This window comes from Falco cherrug (assembly GCF_023634085.1).
Source record: "Falco cherrug isolate bFalChe1 chromosome W unlocalized genomic scaffold, bFalChe1.pri SUPER_W_unloc_1, whole genome shotgun sequence".
NCBI lineage: Eukaryota > Metazoa > Chordata > Aves > Falconiformes > Falconidae > Falco > Falco cherrug.
Window position 1 is genome coordinate 3,257,764 of NW_026599288.1, and position 25,515 is coordinate 3,283,278.

At 41.0% G+C, this 25,515-nt stretch overlaps 1 protein-coding gene across 1 annotated transcript in view; it reads left to right on the forward strand.

Moving 5' to 3' along the window:
- The first annotated feature begins 2,949 nt into the window (after positions 1-2,949).
- LOC129734862 (protein mono-ADP-ribosyltransferase PARP8-like) overlaps positions 2,950-25,515 on the forward strand; it is a 160,065-nt gene continuing 137,499 nt past the window's right edge. The window contains exons 1-2 of the mRNA XM_055700203.1: positions 2,950-3,229; positions 4,152-4,206. Coding sequence (XP_055556178.1) covers positions 2,953-3,229; positions 4,152-4,206 — 332 coding nt within the window. The 5' untranslated portion in view covers positions 2,950-2,952. The remainder of the gene's footprint in view (positions 3,230-4,151; positions 4,207-25,515) is intronic.

Here is a 25,515-nt window from a genome sequence, read left to right on the forward strand (position 1 = left end):
CTTATCTTTTCTCAGCATGACTCATCCTGTCGATTGTTATCTATTCACATTCCTTGTCCTCCCAGGGTTTGTGACCTACAAGCTGGAGCACATTCCTTTCAGCTAACTGATTGCCACCCATGGTCCTGATTTCCAGGCCTCCTCCTGCAAGGCCGTTGCCTCACAGTCTGGTGCTGCTTCAATGAAGGCCAGGAAGACCCCCCTACATCTGTGTACTATAAATCTGTCTGTACCAAATCCACCCCACCCCACCCCCCACCCCCCACCCTACCCTACCCTACCCTACCCTACCCCACACCACCCCACCCCACACCACCCCACACCACACCACACCCCTCCTTGAACCATAGGGCCTCACTGACCTTCCAGAACTGATAAACCTTGCTAAGGGCCAATCAGCACACAATAATTGACTTAGTCCCACCTTACCATGAGTATAAATCTGGCATTTTAGAATCCTCTATTTTTGAGGATGAGAACTCCAACTGTCAGGCAGGTTGAAAGGCCTGGACCTCTCTCCTACCCAAGCAGGCATGCCTCGCTCGGTAACATTTGTGTCTCTGACTATGTCAGATATTACCCGGGACAGTATTGTTAAGAAAAATTGCTAAACTCTTAAGATCAGTTTTTGAAGTAAGTGCATTTACCAATGGCAATTCTGAAGTTGTTATATCTATTGCCTTATTAAATAATCTTTGCAAACTTTGCAAAGCTGTTTCAGGGAAAGTCCTTAGACTGGGCTCTGACAGGCAAATGTTACCTCTGATGAGTGGCTGTACATATAATCCTTTAGACCTAAACCATTGACCAAATCTGGGACTAGGACTGAATCTAGCCACACCTAGACTCCTCTCTGAGAAGGTGTTTAGAAAGGAAGGGGATCCTTTCTGAACCTCTTGACTGAATGGGAGGGCTGCACCCACCCCACGACCACTCTTCAGACTCATAATGCAACAGAGGGATAACAGAGACCTTTCTCTACAAGGTTCAGGACCCAAATCCCACCAGAATAAATCAAGATCCGATTACATCTTCTAACTATGATTAAGGGGAAGGCAACAAGCATGGCTGTTGATGTCCTAGCTTGAATAGCTAGAAAAAACCTCTAGAAAAGCATCACTTGTTGACCAAGGTAGCATAACTTGACAGAATGACAGTTTTACTGTATTACACTGTATTTTTGACTACAGTGACATGTTCTGTATCCTACCTTGGAAAAGTTTTGCTGCAGTAGAAGAGAATTTAGTAAACAGCACTGAAAAGTAGTCTGGAAATCTCCCTTCAAAGATAAATTATTTTCTTAGAGGCAGAGAGTTATAGATTTCTGTTCTCTTTAAACACTACCTTCTTTTTCTTATAATTTCCCTTCTGTTCCCTCCAGACACAAAATCTTTTCAAGATAGGAATAAATATGGAATCTTTTTAACCTCACTTTTTAAGCTATTTCCACTTAAGAACAAATAAAATAATGATTGTGTTTCTCCCCTGTGTTTGAAATCAATACATGATTAATATAGACTTGCTTAATGAAAAACCACTAAAACTACTGGGGTCAATAATGAATAATCCATGGGAGCTGTTTAGAGCTGGGTGAATACATAAAAAAATAATTTTTATTAATAGTCTTTTGAAATTTTTAATCAAATCTGTTTCCATTGTGTTCACACTTGTTTATTTTTTTATTAATTCCTTTTGCTCTTTGGCTGATGAAAAATATTTGGCTTTGCAGACTTAACCATTCCTTCTGTGTTATATTACGGTCATTACATGTATTGCATTAGCGCCCAAAGCCTCTAGCCTGGATTAGTGCTGGCTGCTAGGCACTGTACCGGCAGCCCGAGTCTTCTCCCGAAGCCCTTAGGTTTGAGAGACAGGTTTGCTGAAGACTGACAGGAGAGGAGCGTGATTAAAAATCATGGTGGTTAGAGATGGATTATAAAAACGTTAATTCCTTTTTTATTGTTTCAATGGGCACGCATCCCCGTCGATAGGACGGACGCGGAGGCAGGCTAGGGATAGCACTTTGGTAAGGGTGGGCTGCCCGATTTTCCTGCCTGGGGAAGGACCAGGAAGAGCTCTGCCCGCGGTGGGGCAGGGGTACCGGTAGCCGACGCCCACCCTCAGTGGAGGGTAGGAGCGCACCCGCCGCGGAGACGGAAAGGCGCGGATGCAGGGAGATGGGGAGCTGCGGCCAGCCGCAGTGCCCGCCTCGCTGGGAGCCAGACGGCGCCTCCCCAAGACAAAGGGCGAGCGGCTCCCACTGCTGGGCCCCGTGGGGCCCTGCCCGTCCGGGAAGTGCCCCCCTCCCCGGAGCCCCGCCGCCGGTGGCCTTGCGCATCGCGGCGCTGCTCGCTTCCTCCCCAGTGCCGGCCTGGGAGCCGCCCCGCCGCCCGGATGACTTGTCATTTGCATTTCTCCGCTGCTCGGGAGGAGGCGGCAGCCTATGCCCGAGGCCGGGGAGGTGGGAGGAGGCGAGGGCCGGCAGCGGGGCCGGGGCCATCGAGCCTCCGCCTCACAGCTGCCCGCACGGCTCTTCCCCCGCGCCACCTCCACTCAGGGAGCCGGCGGGGGCCTTATGTGACGGGCCGGGTTCGAGGGAAGGGTTTGCGGTTTGGCGTCGCTGCAGCAGCGCTGGCCCCGCCGCGCCGCCAGGGACAGGATGCGGGTGCCACCGCTGGCTCTCCGCGCTGCTGCTGCTGCTGCTACGCGGCGATCGCCGCTGCTGGCGGGAGGGGCAGGGATGTGAGTGGTCGGGTCGGCTTCTCCTCTCCCTTTTATTTTTTCGTTCCTTCCAAAAAAAAAGACCAAACCAGCCAACCAACCCTCAAAACCCCAGAGGGTGTGGGAAGTGGGGGGATCGCGTGTCGCCGCCACCACCCTCCGCTGGATCTATTGTGAAGGAAATTGCCATTCGCCGGCTGCGGCGGCACATCTGGGCGGGCACATCTGGGCATGCAACGTCGGCTCCCACCGCCTTCCTCCTCCGTCCTCCAGCCGGCCGAGCGGATCCCTCTGGGGCGCGGGGAGATTCCTGCTCGCCAGCCCCAGGGTCCATCTTTCGGACTTAATATTACAACTGGTAGTGCAGGTGGTGGGGTGGAAATAAAAGCTGCTTCCCCCCCCCCCCGGATTTATTTCATGGGGATGTGTTCAAGACAAGAGAGGATTCAGAAGGATATTGACGTTGTGATCCAAAAGTGCAAGGCGGAGAAGGACTGCCTGTTTGCAGGTGAGTTTCTCTCTTGGGCGCCAGGTTGGCGGCGCGGAGGCTGCCGCCGCCGGCCGCCCCAGGCCCCGCTGCCGCCGCGGCGCGGCTGCCCGGGCTGTGCCCGTGCCCTTCGCCGCCGTTCCCGGGAGCAGGGGCCGCCGCCGAGCCGGCTTGTGCCTGCCCTCAGTCCCCTACTTCCTCCTCTCCTTCCGAGGGCATTTGAGGGCAGATGAGACCAGGAGCCGGTTGGGAAGGGAGGGAGGGAGGGAGAGAGAGAGAGTGAGAGAGAGAGAGAGAGAGAGAGAGAGAGAGAGAGTGTGTGTGTGAGTGTGTGTCTGTGTGTCTGTGTGTCTGTGTGTGCGCGCGCGCGCGCATCCCGAGTCAGGGAGCGTGGCAGTGGCCACATGCAAAACCGGGCAGGTGTGTGCAAGTGTGCGTGACCCCCTTGCTGCCTGCCGCAGCCCGCAGCTGCTGGTGCGAGCGCCCAGTCGAGCGATGCCCTGGTGCGTTTTGCTCCGGCGGGCACTACATGGCTGTTTTCCGGGCGGCCGGGCTCCTGCCCCCCTCGGTGCCTGCCTTTATCCTCACACGCACGCCCGGCTTCAGGGCCGGGGGCATGGCAAGCGGTAAACGTTCTCTTTTCCGTGCAAAAAAAAAAACCCGGGGTTTCGCCACTTCCGTGCCGGGGACGGTGTGGTGCCGGCTGTGATTTGCCGTCGGCTTGTGGCTGGATGTTGCAGTTTCTGACAATGGAAATCCCTGCCGTTGCCATAACACCAGGCACTTGTTGCGAGGGGCTGGGGGAAGAGTTGCTGCATTTCCTTTGATTAATGCCGATACTTCCCCACACTCCCTGTCGGTAACAGAATGCTGGTCTGCAAAATCTCAGCTATTTCAGCTAAAATAAAGACAAGTTGTAATAACGCAGCTCGTTGTATTTCAGATTTCAGGTACTCAGACTCCACCTTTACCTTCACCTATATTGGAGGCTCCAAAAGGTACTTCTTTTTACAGTAATGACTCCATTTCATGCTAGCAGTGAGGTGCAATGGTTCAATACTGTGGCAGTCTTTTTTGTTTTCTTTCCTTTTTCAAGGAGTATTGATAAATCATTTGCCTTCGCGCAAGCGTAAACTGAGAGGAAGTGCCGAGGAAGGTGATCAGAAAGGTGGTCCTAGTTGTTGGAGGCTTGTTCCTCTGAGTGCTGCCCTGTGGCACTTCACCGTTTCTCTTTTTTTAATTTATGTGTATATGTAGAATTTCTGCTGTATGTAAACTTAACAGAAGTACAGCAAAGGCATCAACATATGAAATATAAAGTTAATTCATCTTAAAAAACTGGAAAAAGTTATGATTTTAATAACAAATAGGCCAAATTTCACATCAACACCTTATTCTCTTGCATTTGAGAGCCATATTTAGTCCCATGACAGATGCAAGACTGTCTGCAGTTGACCAAATTAAACTACTGAGACAGTAAATGAAATGTCATTATAGCTTCTAAGGCTAAAAAAATGTTTTATTGAATGATACTTTAAATATTATTTCTAAGTGGTTATGAGCTTTTGATTATAAACTAGATTGTGCATGTACACATTTTTTTATTATATTTCACCATTTGTTGTGTTTGTTTTCAAAAAGAAATATATGTAAAAGCTTGAACACACATCCTTTTTGTTTCCCTAGCTCTTAGTTACCTTTTACTTAATATGGTCTTTATAGTATATGCTAGGTTGCCCTCTTTTAGCTGATTTTTATTAGAGTTGGCAAGATGTCTTGGTTTTATATTTTTTGTTTTATTTTTTTTCTCAGACAGTTAATCTGATATCTTTGGTGATTCTTTTTTTTTACCAGGGTACACAAATTAAAGTGTTGTATTCTTTGCAAGTGAGCCTTTCAGTGCAGGCAATGCTCCTACAGCCATTGGTTCTCCCCTGTGCATGCTTAAGGGCCTGGCTGCAGGACCAGGCTCCCAGAGGGTCCCCAGGCTTTGAGACTGCTCAGAAAAACACTTTCCCACTTCACTACCCTGCTTCTTCCTACTAAAGGAAAAGACAACTTCTATCATTTTCAGTGGAGTAGAATAGTTCAGCTCACCCAGTAGCTGAAAATCAGATGTATTTGCTTGTAGTATACTCTTTAATTTAGGATTTTAGTATATTGTTTTGATCTTGTTTTAAAAGACAATTTTGAAAGACTTGATACAATAAAAAATTATCTAACAGAAATATTATATTATTTATCATATAATTAAAACAATCAAATTTGAAAGTTTCTTTGCACTGTTTTCTAAACCAAATATTGCAGCAAGAAACCAGGAAGTGAAATCTGTTTATTGTTTCCATTTTCCAAGATGAATAAAGTAAAAAGCCTAAGGGCATAACTGATGTAAACCAAACTGGTTTATGAATGTTGAAACAAAGCATTGTCACTTCTACAATGAGAGATGGAAGTTTGCCTTACATCCCACAGCCTTGAATTTTAACTGAGGTCAACATTTGCTTAAGGAAACTGTTGACTGCAAAATAGTCTCAGGATCTTGAAAATTCAAACTGAATTGAGAAATAAAAGTTAGGCTTAGAGAAATTGGTGAGAGTGGGTTGTTACTTAGAGCATACTCAAATTTCACTTTCCTTTTAACATTTTAAGGACATTTAAAAGTCATCCTTTGAGAGAAGGGTTTCATGTTCTCTGTATTTCGCTTCAGAAAGATATTTTACAATATTCTTAGTATATAGTGGTGTACTGAGTGGCAAGTTTATGGTAGTAAGCTCTCTTGTGAAGTACATAAAATGAAAACCCTAAGTCTTGACCATTAAGGGCCAAACCTTTCTTTCTCACATCGAAGAAGAGTTAGTGGTTTCTTAGAGAAGGTGTTTCCTGAGCAACAGCTATGTTGTACTGTATGCAGCATTCAGGCAGGTCTCCAGTACAAGCTCTACAAGGGTCAACAGTGATGGCATGTATGTGGTATCAATTTAGGAGAGCACAAGACTATTTAAGGATCTTTTTCTTGCATTTGGCCATGATTTTTTTCCTACTACTGTTGCTGCATCTGTGGACTTCCTGAGTAGTGACCCTGTTTTTTTACTATTGCGCTCAGGAATTGTCCCTAAATGACAAAACCTCTATTAGCTTGCGATCATAGACTTGAGTATCAGCTGACAGGTCTTGTCCTGTTACTTCAGATATTTAGCCTGATTACTTTGTTTTTTGAACCAACAGGAACTCAGGCTTTCGAGTAATGGGCAAAGGGGTGGATGTTTACTGGATGGATGTTCAAACCAAGAAACATTAAAATGAGTAAGAGTTGAAATGGTGTGTAAGGAAGATTACAGTACTAGCCATGCTTGGAACAAAGTCTTTTTCATGCTTTATTTCCTTCAGATCTTCATTTAGGTCAGTGTGTAGCATGGCTTTGTTTTAGCCATAGTGGTTAGATACAAGAGCAGAGGCCTCTGAAAGAGCCAGATTCTTTGCAAATCAGAGTAAGTCCATGGAAGTCAGTGTACCAGTATTATTTCAGTTACAATGAGGACCTAATATTTGTGTTTGTTCTTTAAACTGTTTGTGGCGTATGAAGGCACGGACTCAGGTTGTAGTGCAACCAGAGACACTTTATTATACAGAGAAGCTCATATTTATATCTCTGAGCCCGGATACAAATACCACCAGGCTCAGGGCAGGAACCATTCATGCAGTTACATAGCTATATATCACTACAAGCACACAGACACCTTTTGACTACTAGATAACCATGTTTATCTTTCTTACTTTCCTTCACAATACCCAACTGTTCTCTCATCTCCTGCCAGATCATTCTCCATCCTTCTTTCATAGATCTCTCTTTAGACATTCTCTATTCTCCTCTCCCACAACTGTTACGTTTATCTGTGTGAGATTTTTCTTCTTGGTGTGAGCTTCACTGACTATCTGATTTTTCCCTGTTGCTTGTATGGATTGCACAACCCCTTCTTATGTTGGTACTATTCAAATATTGAGGTGGTACAAAATCATGCTGCATATCAATCCAAATAGATAGGCCTGATCTGGAGCACATTTATCATAGCTTCAGTGGAGTTAACTTGTATTCCCACAGTAAAGTTCTGAACCAAACAATGGGGGCATGATTTAGCTTTTGTTCAAGCACAGAGGTTCCAGTGAAACCAACCGAGAATTATTTTATTTTTCATTCATTATATAGACCTGTTCCAACATTTGACCTTTAGGTGGTATTAAGCTATTACACTGTATAAATAATATGTGTGTAAATGAACACTGGATGGCCATAAATACACTTTAAGGACATTCTGCATTTGCAGGATTTTTCTTGAAATGTTAGAAGGGAAGAATCTTTTTAAGTACAAACATATTTGTATTGTGTGAATTATCATAAATAATCCTTTACCTATTGTTGTTGTTTAACCCAGGCCGGCAACCAAGCACCACACAGCCGCTTGCTCACTCCCACTCACGCAGAGGGATGGGGAGGAGAATCAGAAAGGAATGTAAAACTCGAGGGTTGAGATAAGAACAATTTAATAGGTAAAGCAAAAGACACACATGCAAGCAAAGCAAAGCAAGGAATTCATTCACCACTTCCCATAGGCAGGCAGGTGTTCAGCCATCCCCAGGAAAGCAGGGCTCCATTACACGTAACGGTTCCTCGGGAAGACAAATGCCATAATGCCAGATGTCCCCCCCTTCCTTCTTCTTCCCCCAGTTTATATACTCAGCATGATGTCATATGGTATGGAATACCACTTTGGCTAGCTTGGGTCACCTGTCCTGGCTGTGTCCCCTCCCAATTTCCTGTGCCCCCTCAGCCCTCTGGCTGGTAGGGCCCAAGGAACTGAACAGTCCTTGACTTAGTATAAACATTACCCAGCAACAACTAAAAACATCAGTGTCCTATCAACATTGTTCTCACATCATAGCCAAAACACAGCACTGTACTAGCTACTAAGAAGAAAATTAACTCTTTCCCAGCTGAAACCAGGACGCCTATGTAGTTCAGTTAATCCTTTTTGGACTGTATTTCATGTTCAGACTGTACTTTTTAAAAAATTTAATTTTTTTTTTAAATGCACTGTGTTCACACTTCTAAATTAATAGATTTATTTGATACTGCAGTGATGTTTCCTCGTCTGGGAAGGTTGTAACTAAAAATTTATTAGTGAAGCACATCTTTGTGCATAATGTGGGCTCTAAATATGGGGCAGATTGTTTATCAATTTAATAATTTTTAATTTTGCTTTCAGAAAGGGATAGGTAGTGTGTTAGAATTCTTATAAAGTGAGATGTGCATTCAGGTGCTATGACTGTGCAAGATTTACTCTTCTTTAACTGCATCTGGAAGAATATAATAAATCGCTGGATTCTTTATCCTTTTTACTTGTCATGGTTTAACCCCAGTCAGGAACTAAGTACCACACAGCTGCTCGCTTGCTTCCCCCCACCCACTCAGTGGGATTGGGGAGGAGAATCAGAAAAAGGTAAAACCCATGGATTGGGATAAGGACAGTTTAATAATTGAAATAAAGTAAGATATTATTATTATTTTAACAAAACCAACAATTGTAATGAAAAGAGAGAGAGAGAGAGAGGAATAAAACCCAAGAAAGACAAGTGATGCACAATGCAATTGCTCACCACATGCTGACTGATGCCCAGCTAGTCCCTGAGCAGCCATCAGCCCCTCCTGGCCAACTCCCCCCAGTTTATATACTGAGCATGATGTTCTATGGTATGGAATATCCCTTTGGCTAGTTCAAGTCAGCTCTCCTGGCTCTGCTCCCTCCCAGCTTCTTGTGCACCTGCTCACTGGCAGAGCGTGGGAAACTGAAAAGTCCTTGATTTAGAGCAAGCACTACTTAGCAACAACTAAAACATCAGTGTGTTATCAACATTGTTCTCATACCAAATCCAAACCACAGCACCTCACCAGGTCCTAGGAAGAAAATTAACTCTATCCCAGCTGAAACCAGGACATTACTGCAGGATCTAAAAAGGATTTTACAGTGTGAACATGTCGAGTTTTCTTTTTTTTCCAATAATCTCATTTCCTTTTTCTGATTATCTGCCCTTATATTAAACATTGCTCCTCCAGAAACCCTGTAAACCAAACAGAACTGCTGATCTGTCATCCTTCAAATAGGTATGCATGATGCCCTGATGTTTTCACTTTATACGTCATTTGACATGGTTTACATAAAAGCAGTATTGTTTGTCCTTAAAAAAAAATGTTTCCTTTTTTTTAGTTTTTTTCTCACTTTTTTTTTTTCTGAGGCTAAACAAGGCCTCATATCAGTTTTGAAATACCTCTTTATTCAAATATGTACTTAACTCTCATTGGCAGTGAGGGACAATAAGGCTGTGCATGAGAACAGATCTAATACTGCAGCATATTGTAAAGAAACTAGGTAAGACCTGTAAGAACTAAATGCACAGCGGTTCTGCAGATACAAGGAAAGTTGAATTTTAGTCTGAAGTAATTCTTTTTTCTGTTGCTGATGGTTGTGCTTAACTTTGTCTTCAGGTTATTAAATATATAATTGCATTCCTAATATCTACCTCTACTACAGTAAGTTAAGGATGAAAACTAGATACACAGCTTGTACCTAGACTTCTGTTTATTGCTATTTCAGAATACCTGGAAGATTGCACATCATCTTTCAATTTTAACTTTCCTATCAAATAGGGCTTAACATTTTTGCCAGGACAGCAACATTTCCTGTAAGAGAAATCTGTGATATGAGACAGGAATCTAGTTTAGATATAACATAGAAAGCATTGTGATTTTAATTTCTTCATTAATTATTCTGTAGATGAAGTAATGTTGAATACAGCCTTGGGTACTTCTAAAAATTAGGCAACGTTGAGGGTTTGTGAAAAGCAAAATAAATACCATTCTACTCACAGTCTCATTGAGCTCACTTTTTTTTGATGATTTTGTTTTTGACAGATCCTCTTGCCTTGCTATTAAAAAATCAGTGGTGTCTGAAATTAACCCAATCCCAATCAGTGCATCTTGTAAAAATTACACACTTCAGGGATATTATGGACTTGTGAAAATCTCTAGTCTGGTGAAGTGGGGGGCTCTCCTCTTTCAGCTGCAAACTGTACTAAGAACAATTCCTTCAAATTGTGAACATCAACTTTTCTGTGAGAAAAATGTGGGTTTAGGCACTTAAATAAACAGCCTAGTTTTCAGAAGTGCTAAACTCCCACACCACATAGTGGTCTCAGTATTACTGTGCATTGCTTAGCACTTTTTAAAAAAGTTTTTTTTATGCAGGTGGTTTTGTCATACAAATGTATGCACTGTTTTTTGAATGATTCACCAGCACAGAGTTGGGAAGAGTGCTTGAATGAACAGAAAATGTTTTCAGTAACTTCTTTCTCTGCTTTCATCGCATATTTTAACATATTAAGTACCTAAAAATAGACCTGTAGGCTGTCATTGTTAGTGTGTTAATGTAATAAGACAAATACATTTGAAAGTGGAGTTAACTCTGACAAAATTAATTTTAGATCACTTTTCTCTGTATTGGGACTAATGACTTTTCTGAGGTTTTTTTTTACTAGTCTAATAATTTCCAATATTTTTCATTGTTCATAAATAAAGAGCTGAAGATACCTGTTGGCATATCTTTTCCATGGATTACTTACTGTGCAGAATATGAATTCTCATTTGTGTCAGAATCTAATCACTCTGAGTCAAAATACCTACTTTAATAAGCTTCAGCATCTAGAGGGAAAGTAAATTTTAGACTGCTGGGAGAATTCAGTTTAGTTACAATTAAAACTAAGAAAGCGATGAGATGTAAATCTAAAAAAAAGTCCAATTTATAATTCTGCCTTGACATGAAATAAATCCCACTTAAGAGGACAGCTCTTAAGAATTAATGTCCTCCTTGCTACAGGAGGGTGAAGATTTTTACAGATGTTTCATTGAGCTGGCCTCATCTGAGGAAAAGTAACTCTGTTTAACAAGGTAAAATTGACTCATAAAGATAAGCCTACTATCCTGTGTAGCAGTAGCTAGAAGATCTCACTGAAAGACAAGGGACTAAACAAGGTAGAGAAATACATCTTTTTCCCCTGACATCCTTCTGCATGTTCACACAAGATTGCATCCAGCCTATTTCTATGGGAGGAAGAACAGGAAAGAGCCTTGCCTAAGGACTGGAAAAAAATTGTAGCTTTTCTGATTCAGACTTCTCCTGGGAGGACCCATTATCTCCAGGGAGCTTTATATCAGATATTGTGTTCCTCTACTGCAAGGGCTAAACATCATCATACATGCTTTTGGCATTATGTAATCCTGTGGGAGTAAGTCATGGTCTTGCACATGGTCAAATAAGGTAATAGGGAGAAAACAGTCTTAGGTAAAAGTTGGAGGGTGAGCATCTTTCTGTAGCTTACTTCAAGGCAGAGTATCTGCATGAGCCCTGTACAAGGCTTTGGCTTCTCCTTGCTGTTGTAGAATACTGACATGTCCTGGCAATTAGGATTGAGCTGAATCCCTTTGATGAAGTTCTTCTGAGGGACACTTCTGTGGTGCTCAGTGGGAGCCTGTCTAGAGCAAAGAATTGAGGGCAAAGAGGAACCTCAAACTAGCAGTCCCTCCAGATGTCTCCTTCCAGACTCGAGGCACTGATCAGAAATAAAAGGAGCAACAGCTTGTCTCCTGTGTAATGAAATGTAAGAGAGTACAAAAAATGGTGATATACCATTTGTAAAAAGAAGTATATAATTAAAGAATAAGTTCCTTTTAAACTGTGTAGCATTCTGCATTTTATCTCATATATTACAGGTTGCCATCTTGAAATCTTGTTGCTTTAAAAGAATGTTTCATTTTATGTTTATAGATAAGAATTTTTCATATCTTAAGAGCAAAGCTAGAAGGAAGGATAACTTTGTACCATTTAACTGTCTTGTTTCTATCCAATAAGGTATTTGTGACAGACAGAATTTTCTCTCAAGTAGAAAAAAAAGCCTATGGGTTAGAGATGGTATTCCAGGTCATTAACTTTTTTGCAAATGACAGAATATTTAATTTTAGGGGTGTTTGTGGTTTTGTTCATTCTTTTTCCTTAATGTTGAAAAATCAATCTTTGATGAGGAGTTCTCACCCTGTAATGATCATACATACAGTAAGATATGAAAATAATTAGGATGATCTTCTGTCAGATTAGGACCTGGGGTTGATAAAGGTGTCTAAACCAGGAAGCACTTCATTGTCAAAAAAATACTTGCTGATAGTCAACTGCTTGATCTCAACTACAGCTGTATAAATCCAGCATAATTCCACTGATGTGATGGGGCTCACTTGGGTCCTCAGTGATACTGATGATTTTTTGATTTGGCCCTTATTCCTAGTGAATGGCAATCCAGGTGATTTTTTTCACCTGGGGGGAGTTATGAAGATCAGAGTTCTTTTTTCTGCCATCTTTGCAGATGTATTCTCATTTTGAGCATTTTCCATGATGGTGGGAGTGCTGCAATTTATCTAAGGAAAAAGGCTTGCTTTCATGCATTCTTATCAAGTCACTGGTATTGCAGAGGGCACAGATAGAAGGCCAGTTGTCAATTGCAATTGCTCCATGCTTTTCTTTCTGTGTCTTTTTAGCCTTAGCATCTGAAAACCTGATTGTCACAGAGTCCTCTTTTAAGAAGGTAATTTGCTAGGCCACATGAAAATGTCTTTACCTGTCACTCATTCAGAATCAGTATTAAGCTGAGTCCTAAAATGGTTCACGAGCTTTTTGTAGTTATAACCATTAGTTGAAATAGAAATGGTGATTTCTTCAAGAGGACTATTCTGTGAAAACACCTAAAAATATTAAATTAACTTTGTCCAGATTAAAACTGTGTGAAATCTGGTCATTTCAATATATATTTGTACAAAACAGTGGGAACATAAAAAGTCAAGAGTTTTACACTACTTCAGAACAAAAAATATAACCTTCAAGTATTAAAAACTTCTGGAAAACATATTTTGTTAATGCTTTAGTATGGCAGTTATGAACGCTATCAACAGCCTTCTGTTATAGATAGGGAATTATATAAATTAAGGTTGTTTACTGGCTTAATACGGTTCTATGAATATTACATGAAAACTTTCATACATGGTTGCAGCTCTAATGGAGTTATAGCTGAAAACTGAACTTATTAGTTCTTTTCTTTTAAGAAGGTATAATGTTAGAGAATTATTTTGTTATAAAGACTTTTAACTATCTTATAGAACAAGGCTTGTTAGGCTTGGCATAAAATTTCAGTAGTAGGATTTTGTAGGTTTATACATTGAAAAAGGACTCATGTTTTATCAGCGGATGACAAGAAGAGTGAAATTGGATATGTTTAGGTGGCAATAGGAATCTCTTCAAGATTTCCTTGGGCATACATTAGTTTTGTTAACTCAGGCTAGCAGAAGTTTTAAATGTAGTATTGGTCTCTAGAGTACAGGGTCACAATAATCAGCCTACCAAAGATGCAAACTCTCTTGACTTTAGCAGACTTATGTACACATGTGGGATCTACCTGAAATAACTGTCTTTGATCAGAGAGGTTTCAGAGCAGGACACAAAGCTGCTCCAGGTGGAGCAGCATGGTGCCCTGGTGCGCTCCGCTAACTGCCCACTGCAGGCTGCCAGGAGCATGCATGTCTGAATGACTGCCCTCCCATGTCAGGAAAAGTGTGACTCATGGCAGGCTGAAAGATAGCATAGCTTTGCAGGACTGTTTGGTGGGAGTTGGTCAGGTAAAATAAATAATTAACTACTTTAATGAAATAATATGAGGGGAAAACCTTTAGTTGCCAGCAAAATGATCATCAGGCAAATGGAAGGAATTCTGTGAGTTCAGTATCTGGGAAATTTTGAAAAGAAGAGTTGAAGATGGATCACAGGCCTTTCTCATTGCCTCTGCTTCCCAGAGGCTCTGAGTCCTTCAGGTTGAGCATAAAATATTTTGTCCTGGAGAGGAGCTAAGCAGAGAGTATTTCTTTTCCATTGCTAATTTTATATAGTAATCTAGTGTGCACAAACCTGCAGCATATGCAGCCACTTCAGACCATATCCAGTGCATGCATGCATGTTGATTTTAGACAAGCGGTGTCAGCTTTCTTTTTAGCATTCTGTCCTTTCTTCTTTCTCAGAGGTTTTATAGCTCTGAATACATCTGTAGTGCTTCATAAGAAGAGCTCACTTTTTTCTTTTTTTCCCTCTGATTCAAATATATGCACATTTTTTAAATGTGCATGCAAATGAGTTTTGCCCCCTCAGTTTCCTGGTAAGTTGCCACAATGGCCAGGAGGGTGGCAGAGGTTCTGCACCATTGCTTGGGAGAGTGCTAATGTGTGACAGAGCGTGGCAGAGCCTTGTCACAGGAAGAGGTTCACTGTTTCCTTTTTGTTGTTGCTGCTGTTTCATGGAGGACTATAGAAGAAAAATCTGGAAGGAGTGGTGAAAAGAAAAAGCATGGGTCTGCATTCAGCTCTGAGTTACATCACTGCAAAGTAGAAGTAATGGCATTCACTTCAGTCTGGCTATGTATGGAACGGCATCTTTACTAAAGAGATTGTGTGTTAAATACTGAAGACAAGATAAGATGTTATTTGTTGTCATTGACTTTTGTCTACAATAAAAATAATTTAAAAAACAATAACCACAATGTAAATATCTGTTTTCTTGTTTTCTGTTTACCTCTGTATTTTCTCCAAGAGTTGTTTACCGTTTATTTTTAATGATAATGAATAATTCTGTCAGAAGGTTGAAACTGGGCATGTTACATATTATGGTAGTGTTATTTCCTTCAGAGATACATTGACAGGTTTTGTTTCATATAATTTTGAAGGACTGAGGATGGCCAATACCACATTATTCTAATATTTCTAAATAAAATTTTAAAAAAATAATTTATGCATCTGACTGACATGCATTCAAGGCTCAGGTAGGTAAAACAGTCAAGCTGTTCTGCCCCTAGTATTTTGAAGTTCCTTGCTGGATGCTACCCATGGCTCTGCAGTGACAGTACATTGATTGGGACATTAGCTGCTACTGAGTGAGAATCCTTTACACCTCTCAAACTTCAGTGATTTCAGTGTCTAATGATTGCAATATGCTCATGATTAACTAGATAATATACTCTAGTGAAAAATTCTTGAATTTTGAGGTAAAGGCTGAGTGGGCTGGGGTGATGTAGGAACTTTCCTTTGTAGATTATATTTTCAAGTCAATTGGTCAGATTTGTGGAGGTTTTTATTGTTGTACTTGAAAAAAGTTTCAGGAGATTATTGCATAAAGATTTTCATTTTGCTGCTGATTGCTATTTTGACTGAAATTAAATACATAAAAGGTTTCTACATTTAACCTGTTCCTCTCCACCTCAATACTGTAAATTGATGAGGTGACATAAGCCTAACTAAAAGGGAAAGTGCAGTATAATTTCCTTCATATAGTCATATTTTGCCTTTATATTCTACTGATTTCAGTTAGACATTATTGGAGTAACTGAGGCAAATATTTGATGTTTGGGCAAATTTCATTTTGAAATAATTCTATTTACAGTTTGAATTGCTTTGATGTATTTTGCTGTCTTAATAGCTGTAGCTGCAGTTATCTGCATAAAGCTGAAGCAATGATACTGGGTTTATTTACACTTGAAGATCTTAATCATATGTATCTGCCTGGCCATCTATCTATATATGTAATATATATTTATTTAAAAAGGCTTCACATACTCGTTAATTGCTTTGTTAGTATTATTTTCATATCACATGGTCAATGTCATGGTCAATAGGATTTTGAGAGAAGAATAAATGGTCAGGAGACTGTGGTGTATGAAGGTATGGACTCAGGTTGTGGTGCAACCAGAGACACCTTATTGTACAGAGAAGCTCATATTTATATCTCTGAGCCCGGATACAAATTCCAGCTGTATGTACCACCAGGCTCAGGGCAGAAACCATTCATGCAGTTACATAGCTATATATCACTACAAGCACACAGGCACCTTTTGACTACTAGATAACCATGTTTATATTTCTTACTTTCCTTCACAATAAACAGCTGTTCTCTCATCTCCTGCCAGATCATTCTCCATCCTCCTCTCATACATCTCTCTTCAGACATTCTCTGTCCTCCTCTCCCACATCTCCCCCTTTTTTGCTTGTTAATTGTGACAAGGCAAAGGTTGTGTGTAGCTGGGTGACCATGACCTGATTTATGTTACGGTCAACTAAATGCTGAATACAGGAAAAAAGGCATGGGAGACATAAGGCAAACATCAATAAGGCAGTTAAGGCAATTATAATAAATACTGCAATGCTTTTGATCCACGGCCCAAAGTTTCCCAGCCGTGAGAAGAGACCAAAGGCATCTCACCCCTGGCTCTGCTGCAGATCTTTGTTTAAGGCTTTTAAGTTTTGTATGCTTTTGTGAATTGATTCAGAGTGGTCACTCAGATTCATACAACACATCCCATCAAAGTCTTCACACCCATGTCCCTCTGCTAACAATAAGAAAATCAATAGCAGCTCAGTTCTGTAGCGATGCATGATGGACAGAATCAACATCCACTAATAAGCCAGAAAGAGCATTGTTTGTAGCATTGCTTTCTTTAGCAAGCTAGCAGTCTAACTTATTAAGCGAGTTAAGAGCGTGTACTATTCCTACAGAAGAGATTAGAGAAGCAAAAATGTGTTGCGCTGCATTCCAGAACTCAACCTGAGAGTTACAGTCTGCTGTGAGGTCTGTGTCATAAACATTTGACACATGGTGGGGTTGTGATTGCAAAAGGGCTGCAATGCCTGTTTGCAATCTTCATTGGCATTATCATATGCTAGTTGTTTTAAGAGAAATCCTCAATTTTCCTCATGCTCAATTTGTCGTTGCAAAATATTCTGAAGCCGATCAGTAAAGGTATTATATGACTTTCTAGGACCCTGCAAGACTATGGTGAATGACTCACTAGAGGCTCGCCCAGACTCTGGTATCTTCAGGACTGCCTTAATAGTCATCTCCTTAATTTGCAAATAGACGTCCCTGGTATACCCTGCCTGCATCAGGGAAGCGGCATAATTATTTTCTCCAGCCAACTGCTCATAGTTAACATCAATTCCCTGATTAAGGTTTTCAATCAAGGCCACTACACATAGCTCACAAAAATCAGATAACCACATCATAGACTGTGTTGAAGTTAGTACCATGCGAAGCAATGACTTCTAGTCATACGGTGCAAGTGTATAATACTCTGCCATCACTTCAAGAAGGGACACAGAAAAATACTCTGCCATCACTTCAAGAAGGGACACAGAAAACGTACTATGAATCCCCCCTTCCTGCACTGCTTTTCTTAACTCTTTTATAACCTCATATTGCACAGCCTGGCACTCTGGAGGCTGATTTGGCCAATATAATACTGGACATGCCATAGCAACTCCCAAATGCCCTCGCTTAAGTGCTTCCCGCTTGCATTCCTGCCACCGATCCCTCAGACCCCCTTTCACCCTCCCTGAAAACACAGTCAAGTCATCGGGGGGGAGTGTGTGTGTAAGGAAAAAGGTCTGTTTCCTTTTCCAGATCTATAGGACCTGGATCAAAAGGGTTCTCAGTGTCAATGGAATCATTGTCTGAGTGGTCTTGTTCCCGCATTTGGTCCTGTGTTGTGAGGGTCGCTGCAACCGGACACAGGAGCTCTGAGGGCAGAGGAGGTGAGGACGGAGTCGCCATTGTTTACAGTGTGTTGAGAAGAGTCGCACTGTCAGTGGAATTTACAGCCTCCCCTGGTTTAGCACTGTTAGTAGAATTTGTCGACAGTTGGTGAAGAATAGTCAGGATTTGCCACCAAGTTGCTAAATGCATTCCTACTGCAGAGTCCCCCTCTGCGGCAGCATCATACAATCATCTGCCTACCACTTGTCACGGATCCATTCTAACAGAGTCACTAACTGTGGACCCGTCACAGCTCGTTGCTGAGCTGCAAGCAGCCGTTGCAATACGTCCAGGCTGAGTTGTTGATCTCAGAATAACTTCCCTCCCATCACTCCTGACTGCTCACCTTCTTTGTAGGTGATGGGTGTACAAAATTTTCCATGGATCCTGGTTCAGTCATACTATGCCACTGGTTTGGGCTCCGTGATCCTCCTACTTAAACCCCACATTGGGATGCCATTTGTGGCGTATGAAGGCACGGGCTCCAGTTGTGGTACAACCAGAGACACCTTATTGTGCAGAGAAGCTCATATTTATATCTCTGAGCCCAGATACAAATTCCAGCTGTATGTACCACCAGACTCAGGGCAGAAACCATTCATGCAGTTACATAGCTATATATCACTACAAACATGCAGACACCTTTTTGCTACTAGATAACCATGCTTATCTTTCTTACTCTCCTTCACAATACCCAGCTGTTATCTCATCTCCTGCCAGATCAGACATTCTCCATCCTCCTCTCATACATCTCTCTTCAGACATTCTCTATCCTCCTCTCCCACAGGGACTATCCATTAATTAAACTTGTGAAGGATTTTACTTTATCTGAGATTTCCATCAGTATTCTCCAACTTGTAACATGCCATGTTTATGTTCCTGATACAAGAATATGTTCATGTTGATGATGGGAAGTTGGTTCACTCAACTTTAAGCTTACATTATTTCATAACCAGCTACTTCACAGTTATACCAGTAAAATGTCAAATGATCCTGCAGAACTGTCTTGAGAAAAAGCATGTTAAAAAAATTCTTCTTTAAGAATAACATCTAAGAACTTTTTTTTATTTCCATTGAAAGTGAAGATGGATGAACATACCAAGCAAGTGCCAGTGTAAGAATGCAGTGATGCATTTGCATCAGAGAAACATACTTGTTGATCTTTTGAACCATTCTCAAAGTACCTGTGGAATGAAATTTATTCATTTTTCATAGCACCTCTATCACAACATGTACTGGCCCTGTATCTGGTTTCCTGTGCATTGGAGCTGCCAGTGTGGGGACCCACATCCTGGGAGGACTGGCAGGCTGCTGAGAAGAGGCTTTACAAAGCTTCAGCAAATGAAGAGGGAATGTTCTGAGGGGCCTGGTAGGAAAAGCTGCCAGGTGTGTGTGGGGACATTCACTCTCAGGGAATTTAGGTACTTGCCTCCTGTCCAGAGTACTGAAGTGTTAAATATCTACGCTAGCCCTTTTGTTCCAAAATACAGCTAAATATTTTGTGGCAGTGATTCCCTTTCCTTCAGTAGCATACAATCCACTTTGAGAGTGCATTCCTGCTCTAGTCCCAAGGGTAAAGATATCGGGATGTTCAACTGTGAGACACCACAGTACTTCCAGCCCCACAATTAGGCTACTCTGGCCTGAAAACAGAGCTGGAGCCACTGGAGGAACCCAGCACCTAAAAGTTTCTTAAAACCTCTGCATTGTCCAGGCCCCTTCTCATTTGTCATTTAGCTATGGAGATTTACAAAATTTGGTCTCAAAATCCCTAAATCTTTTTGTATGCCTGTGACTAATTGTGTAAGACTGCTTAGATTCAGGCTCTGGAGCAGAACTATAGGTGCTTAGGGGACATGGCTGGTTAGGAATAGAGATGTCAAAAGACTTTTTAATGAGCATTCAATCTTCTGTCAGACGAGTTCCTTTTGTGAAATGAAACTCGTGATTACAGTTGATATAGCTTTTTCAATGGAATTTTGCTCTAAATCCATCTTTTATTATAAAGCAGTTGTGAGATTCTTGCCTCACTGTGGTGTTTCGAGTAAAATGACAGTTGTATCTCCAGCATACCATCTGTGTGAGATTTGGGAGCTGCTGAACTGTGAAGGAAACATCAAGAACTTGACATCTAGGATATATTTCATCAGTAAAGAAAAAAAACAGATTTTTTTTTTCACTGGTAAAGTCTGTGTATTTTGATCCCCAAATAAATATATCTCATTCTTACAACTTAACCTCAAGATACCTTGGTGCAACATGGTTTATAGCCAGTTTCTGCTCTCATATGTTCTCCTTCTCAGATGGTATTTTTTAAAAAGGTTAGAGAGAATGGAGGAGAAGATCTAGATTAGATTATCTTTCACAGATGGGTATTGCATTGTTGAAACAATGTAATCCACTCATGATCTTATGAACCCAAGATTCTGTACTGTATGAATATGTATGCTTGCATTCAGGTATTTGAAATCATGTTTAAGGTGTTACTTAATGACATAAGGGAGGGTGACATGTAGCTGCAGCAGCATGGACATCTGTGGATTTCAACAATTAGGAATGCTCTTAGGTCAATTTTAAAGCAATATGATTATGCAAATCTTGCCCTAATGTAGCTTTGGTGTATGTCTTGCAACTAAATGGATGCTGTTGTCAACATTTCATTATGAAGTCTACAAATGCAAATGTTTAGTTACATCAGAGGATGTCACTGGCTTCACTGGAATGCTTTGGGACATTGCAGGAATAATGCTTTTTCACTGTCCCATGTCCAGCTTCATGCCTTCCAGTAGCTACAGATTGTTGCTCTCTACAGCTACCTGAAAGGAGGTTGTAGGCAGGTGGGGGTCAGTCTTTTCTCCCAGATAACTAGCGACAGAACAAGAGAAAATGGCCTCAAGTTTCACCAGGGGAGGTTTAGATTAGATATTAGGAAAAAATTCTTCGCTGAAAGAGTAGTCAAGTATTGGAACAGGCTGCCCAGGGAGGTGGTGGAGTCACCATCCCTGGAGATGTTTAAAAAATGCATAGATGTGGTGCTTAGGGACATGGTTTATTGGTGGACTTGGCAGTTCTGGTTTAATGGTTGGACTTGATGATCTCAAAGGTCTTTTTCAACCTAAATGATTCTATGATTCTATGATTGAAAATCCAACCTGGGCCATAGTTCAGCCTATATACACGAAAACAATTCTCAGCTGGGAGCTGGGTGTGCTGGAGCTGCCTTACTCCAGTCAGAGTCAAAATGGGTGTAGAGAACGGTGTGATGAGGAGACAGTGGGGGAGAAAGTGGGGGAGAATGGGGAGCAGAAGATGGCTTGATACTGATAGAAAGGACAGAGGGAGTGACAAGAAGATACACACGTACATTAGAAGGGGTAATGGAAAGACGTGTAAGAGCTTGAGTCAGAGAGAAAATGCCACCAATAAGAGCATGTGAGGAATGATCATGTCTGGAAAAAATAAGAAACCTTGAGAAAAAAGGAGAGGATTTTAAAATGTGTTATATTCTAAAGAAATGTACCATACCACATCAAATTTATTAAAATAGGCTAGGAATAGGAGTAAAGGGAAAAATACATTTTTTTGCTATATTTACAGGGACAAAACAGGCTATAGAAAAATAAAATAGAGCAAATTTCCTCAGAACTAGCATTTTTGTTTCAGGCAAACAAATTAAAACTGTGTTCATTATAGAATAGCTTTTGGATGTATATGGCCTAGATTTCTTATTAAAATACTTTTTGGCTTCAGTCTGAAAACTAAATACTTGCATACTTGTATGCATAAAAATGAAGAAGTTTGTAGCATCTGTCTAATTGTCAATGGGATTTTAAATATGGATAACAATCCAAATTCACATAAATTTACTCGTATTTTACAGCAGGGGATGCTCAGGTAAGGATTCAGAATTAAGTCTGCAGAAGTATGTGGGGACTGTGGTAGGTAGAGTTACAGACAGGAGCTGCAGTGAGGCATGGGTCTGTTGATGCTACTATTATGCATATTTTAAAAGCAGCTCATTGTATTCCAAAAGTAAAAAACTGAGACAAGGCTGGGCATCATTTAAAAGGTAATATCCTTGATGCTTTCCAAAGTTCCTTTTAAAGTGGAGATGTACAATCTTGCTGGGACCTACATGAGTTAAAATGGAGAAAAAAAGATAAGAGAAGTGGATCTGGATGGATTTGAAAATTGACAGAAATGTTTGAATTTGGAGACCTTCATATTGCTACAAGAAATCAAAGTTCACAGCATATACTGTTATGACCTGTTTCCTACCATTGTACCTGTTGTGGATTAACCCCAGTGGGCAGCTTAGCCCCACACAGCTAGCTGCTGGCTCCCTCCCTCCTAGTGGGAGTCCAGCTGTCCCAGCTGTATCCCATCCCAACTTCTTGTGCCCACCCAGCCTTCGCACTGTCAGAGCAGTGTGAGAAGCAGAAAAGGCTTTGATGCCATCTAAGCACTGCTCAGTAATAACTAAAATATCCGTTATCAACACTGTTTTGGTCACAAATCCAAAACAGCACCATACAAGCTACAAGGAAGAAAATTAACTCTATCCCAGCCAAAACCAGTAGAGTACCATACTTTCATACTGATAATTCAAGAATATCTAACACACAAACTAAGAGGATGTATGTCGGTCTGCACTGACACTGTCATTTATGGGAATTTTTCCTCCTACAGGAAGAAGGAAATAAGTTACTAATTATTTTGCAGCTCAGCAAGTTCCTTTCTCCCCTTACTAATGACACTGCAAACAATTTCCTTTGAAATAAATAAAGTTTGATGGAAGTATAACCAAGCAAACAAGAAGAAACTCATTCTCTTTTAATCTTTTTGTATGCTTCCTTTCCCACATCTCAGACTCTAGATCACTTGGATCCTAAATTGTAACAATTCCTACCTACCTGGATTTGAATAAAATCCATAATAATGTTTTAAAGTATAATTGAGGCATCTTAAATACTTGTATATGTTCCTAAGATCGCTTTAATTTATATATCTCATGTTTCATATAGGTGTAGCCACTAAATCTGCATGAAACAAAGGTCATCTTTGGTGAACTGAGACACCAGGGCACATTTCCGGATTCAGGGAAATTAAGTCAGGTCAGGATAGCATTCTGCATTTTTTATTTCAGAGGATTTATTTACCTGACCAAAAGCTATTTTGCCTCCACTGATTCACTTTAAAATAAACCTTTGAGCACTTCTGTTCAACAGACATGGAAAAAAGTATGTCTGAGGGAGAATCTGATTTAATTCAACTCTTCCTTTTTCTGGTAGCAATGGGAACTCAGAGATATTCAGTGGACCTGAAAGAAAGATGAATTACATTTTTACACTGTTATGTATTTAATCCTTCAGTGCTGAGACACTTCAAAATTAAAATATATGGTCCCATTAACTGTTTCTTACTGTATACATTTCTTAAAGAAGTTTCTGATGTGCACCCTTAGAGAGCACAGGACTGTGGGTTAAAGCCAGTCATCTGTATACTCTCTGGAGGCAGTGGTGGGAATGTCAGCCCCTTAGCTCTCATTCTTTGAAGAGTTTCCTCTTCTCTGAAAGAGGAATAAGATTTATGTAAATGGATGCTGCCAATGCTGTTTCTTAACAGCCTCCTTTCCAGAGCATTTCATTAAGATCTGCTGCTGAAACTGCATGACCACTGAGGTCTGTAGGTAGTCATATTTGCAGACAGAGCAGCAGCTCTGTGTTTCTGCTGTGCAGAACTGCTGCATTTGAATGGTGGGATATACTGGTCATGCTCCTAGTCTACTCTGCTGTCTTGCATAGGAAGCCCAGAGGTATAACCAAATATTCTCTGTACCAAAGCTTAGACTCTCCTAACCTTGCTCCCATTTAAGCATAAGTGCTCTGATTCTGCTGTGAAAGTGGCCTCTATCTACCTGTATATATATATATATTACAATACCTGTAGATATATGATCTAATAATATCTGTAGATTCTTGGCTTCTTTTTCTAAGGAACCCGAGGGTGTTCTGCACAAAGTACCTTTCATTATTGAATAGTCCATCCTTTGCGAGAAGTTTTTCTACTGCTGTGCCTTCTGCATAGAAAGCATTTTGCATTGTGAATGTTGTTTTAGGTGTGTTAGAAATGCTTTGTCTGACAGGAAAGGGTTATCACGTATCCTAAAGATGCTCAGAGTATGAATTCAGCTGACCTTCCCTAGGGAAGTCAGATTTTCCCAGATGAGTGTTTTGTTCTTGGCTGTCATATACAGGTCTACCAGGTCATCCATTGTGTTTTTGAAAAAGCACCATTGTCTGAGTAGCATTTAATAGGTCTCCCTAGCTAGATCCTGATCTTTCAAAGAACCAAAGCATTTTTTTTTGGGGGGACACACTTTATATCTGTAGAGGCTTTTTAGAAACAGATCAGACTTACTAGCTTCATATCTTCACTGGTGTGGGTCCTCCTCCAAAAGTGAAGTGGTGAGGGTGAGAAAGTGGTAAACCAGGACAGAGAGTGGGATGCAAGGACACAACAAGCAAAGCTGCAGGGCTGCTGTTATCACAGCCTCCTCTTGTATGGTCAGTGGGAGATGGAGTTTCGGTTATGTAAATTACAGCTTCCACATTTCTTTGGGTTTTGTAGTGGCTACTACTTTTTTTTTTTTTTTTTCTCCACATGTTCCCTGAATATGAGTACTTTGTTGTTACCCATCCAGGCTTGGGACTGTGTAGCCTACAGGTCCCAATGCTGCTGCTGATGCCTCAGGCTCTGCACTGCTTATTAACATTTGTTTCCAGAGCTTCTCCTGCAGGGTGGATTTATGCTTTAACAAGTAGCTGTCAAGCAAGAGGTAAAGGAAACAAGTAGAAGGGTAGGTTCAACATGGGTTTCTTGTCTCAGTTTTGCTTAATTTAGTTTGTATTATAAACAGAGGTTGAGTGGCTTATTTCTTTGCTGTTATGAAAAATCTTGTGGCCCTGGGTCAGGGTCTTCTGTGCTGGCTCTTGTCTGTGTAAACCACCTTCCCAGAGCCCAGGCTGACCTCCATATTTGAGGCTTGCCTGCCTACTGGGAAAGCCCTACCTCCCAGTCTATGTTCATCTTGGCACTTCTGTCTGTATGTCCTTTCCCTCAGTCCCTTGGAAATTGCAAAAGGCAGCACCGGAGCCTGGACTCTTGTTGTTGTGGAAATTATTTATTTCCAAATGTAACATCTTTTTCAAAGAAAAGAGAAAATCCATTTTGTGTTGAAGCAACCTTACTCATTACTTACTAGCTCTTAATTACTGTGGTGGGGTTTTTTTCCTGACATTGGTAGTTGTTATTGCTCTTTTTTTTGTGGAGGTAACACAATTCAATATGCTGTGAGAGTGAAAAGCAGCTTAGACATAAAAATATAGGCAGTTCATAAAGGCAAAACAGAATTCATGTGTTTTATATATACAGATTCATCCATGGCACTATAGACAGCATTTTCAAGGTTTGCTTATGCTATCTCCTTTTTTCTGTATTGATCGTTTTTAACTAAGGGGTTTGAACACTGCTGTAAAATGTTTGTCATGCTTTCAATTGTATATGCTTTTTTTAATCTACAGAAATACA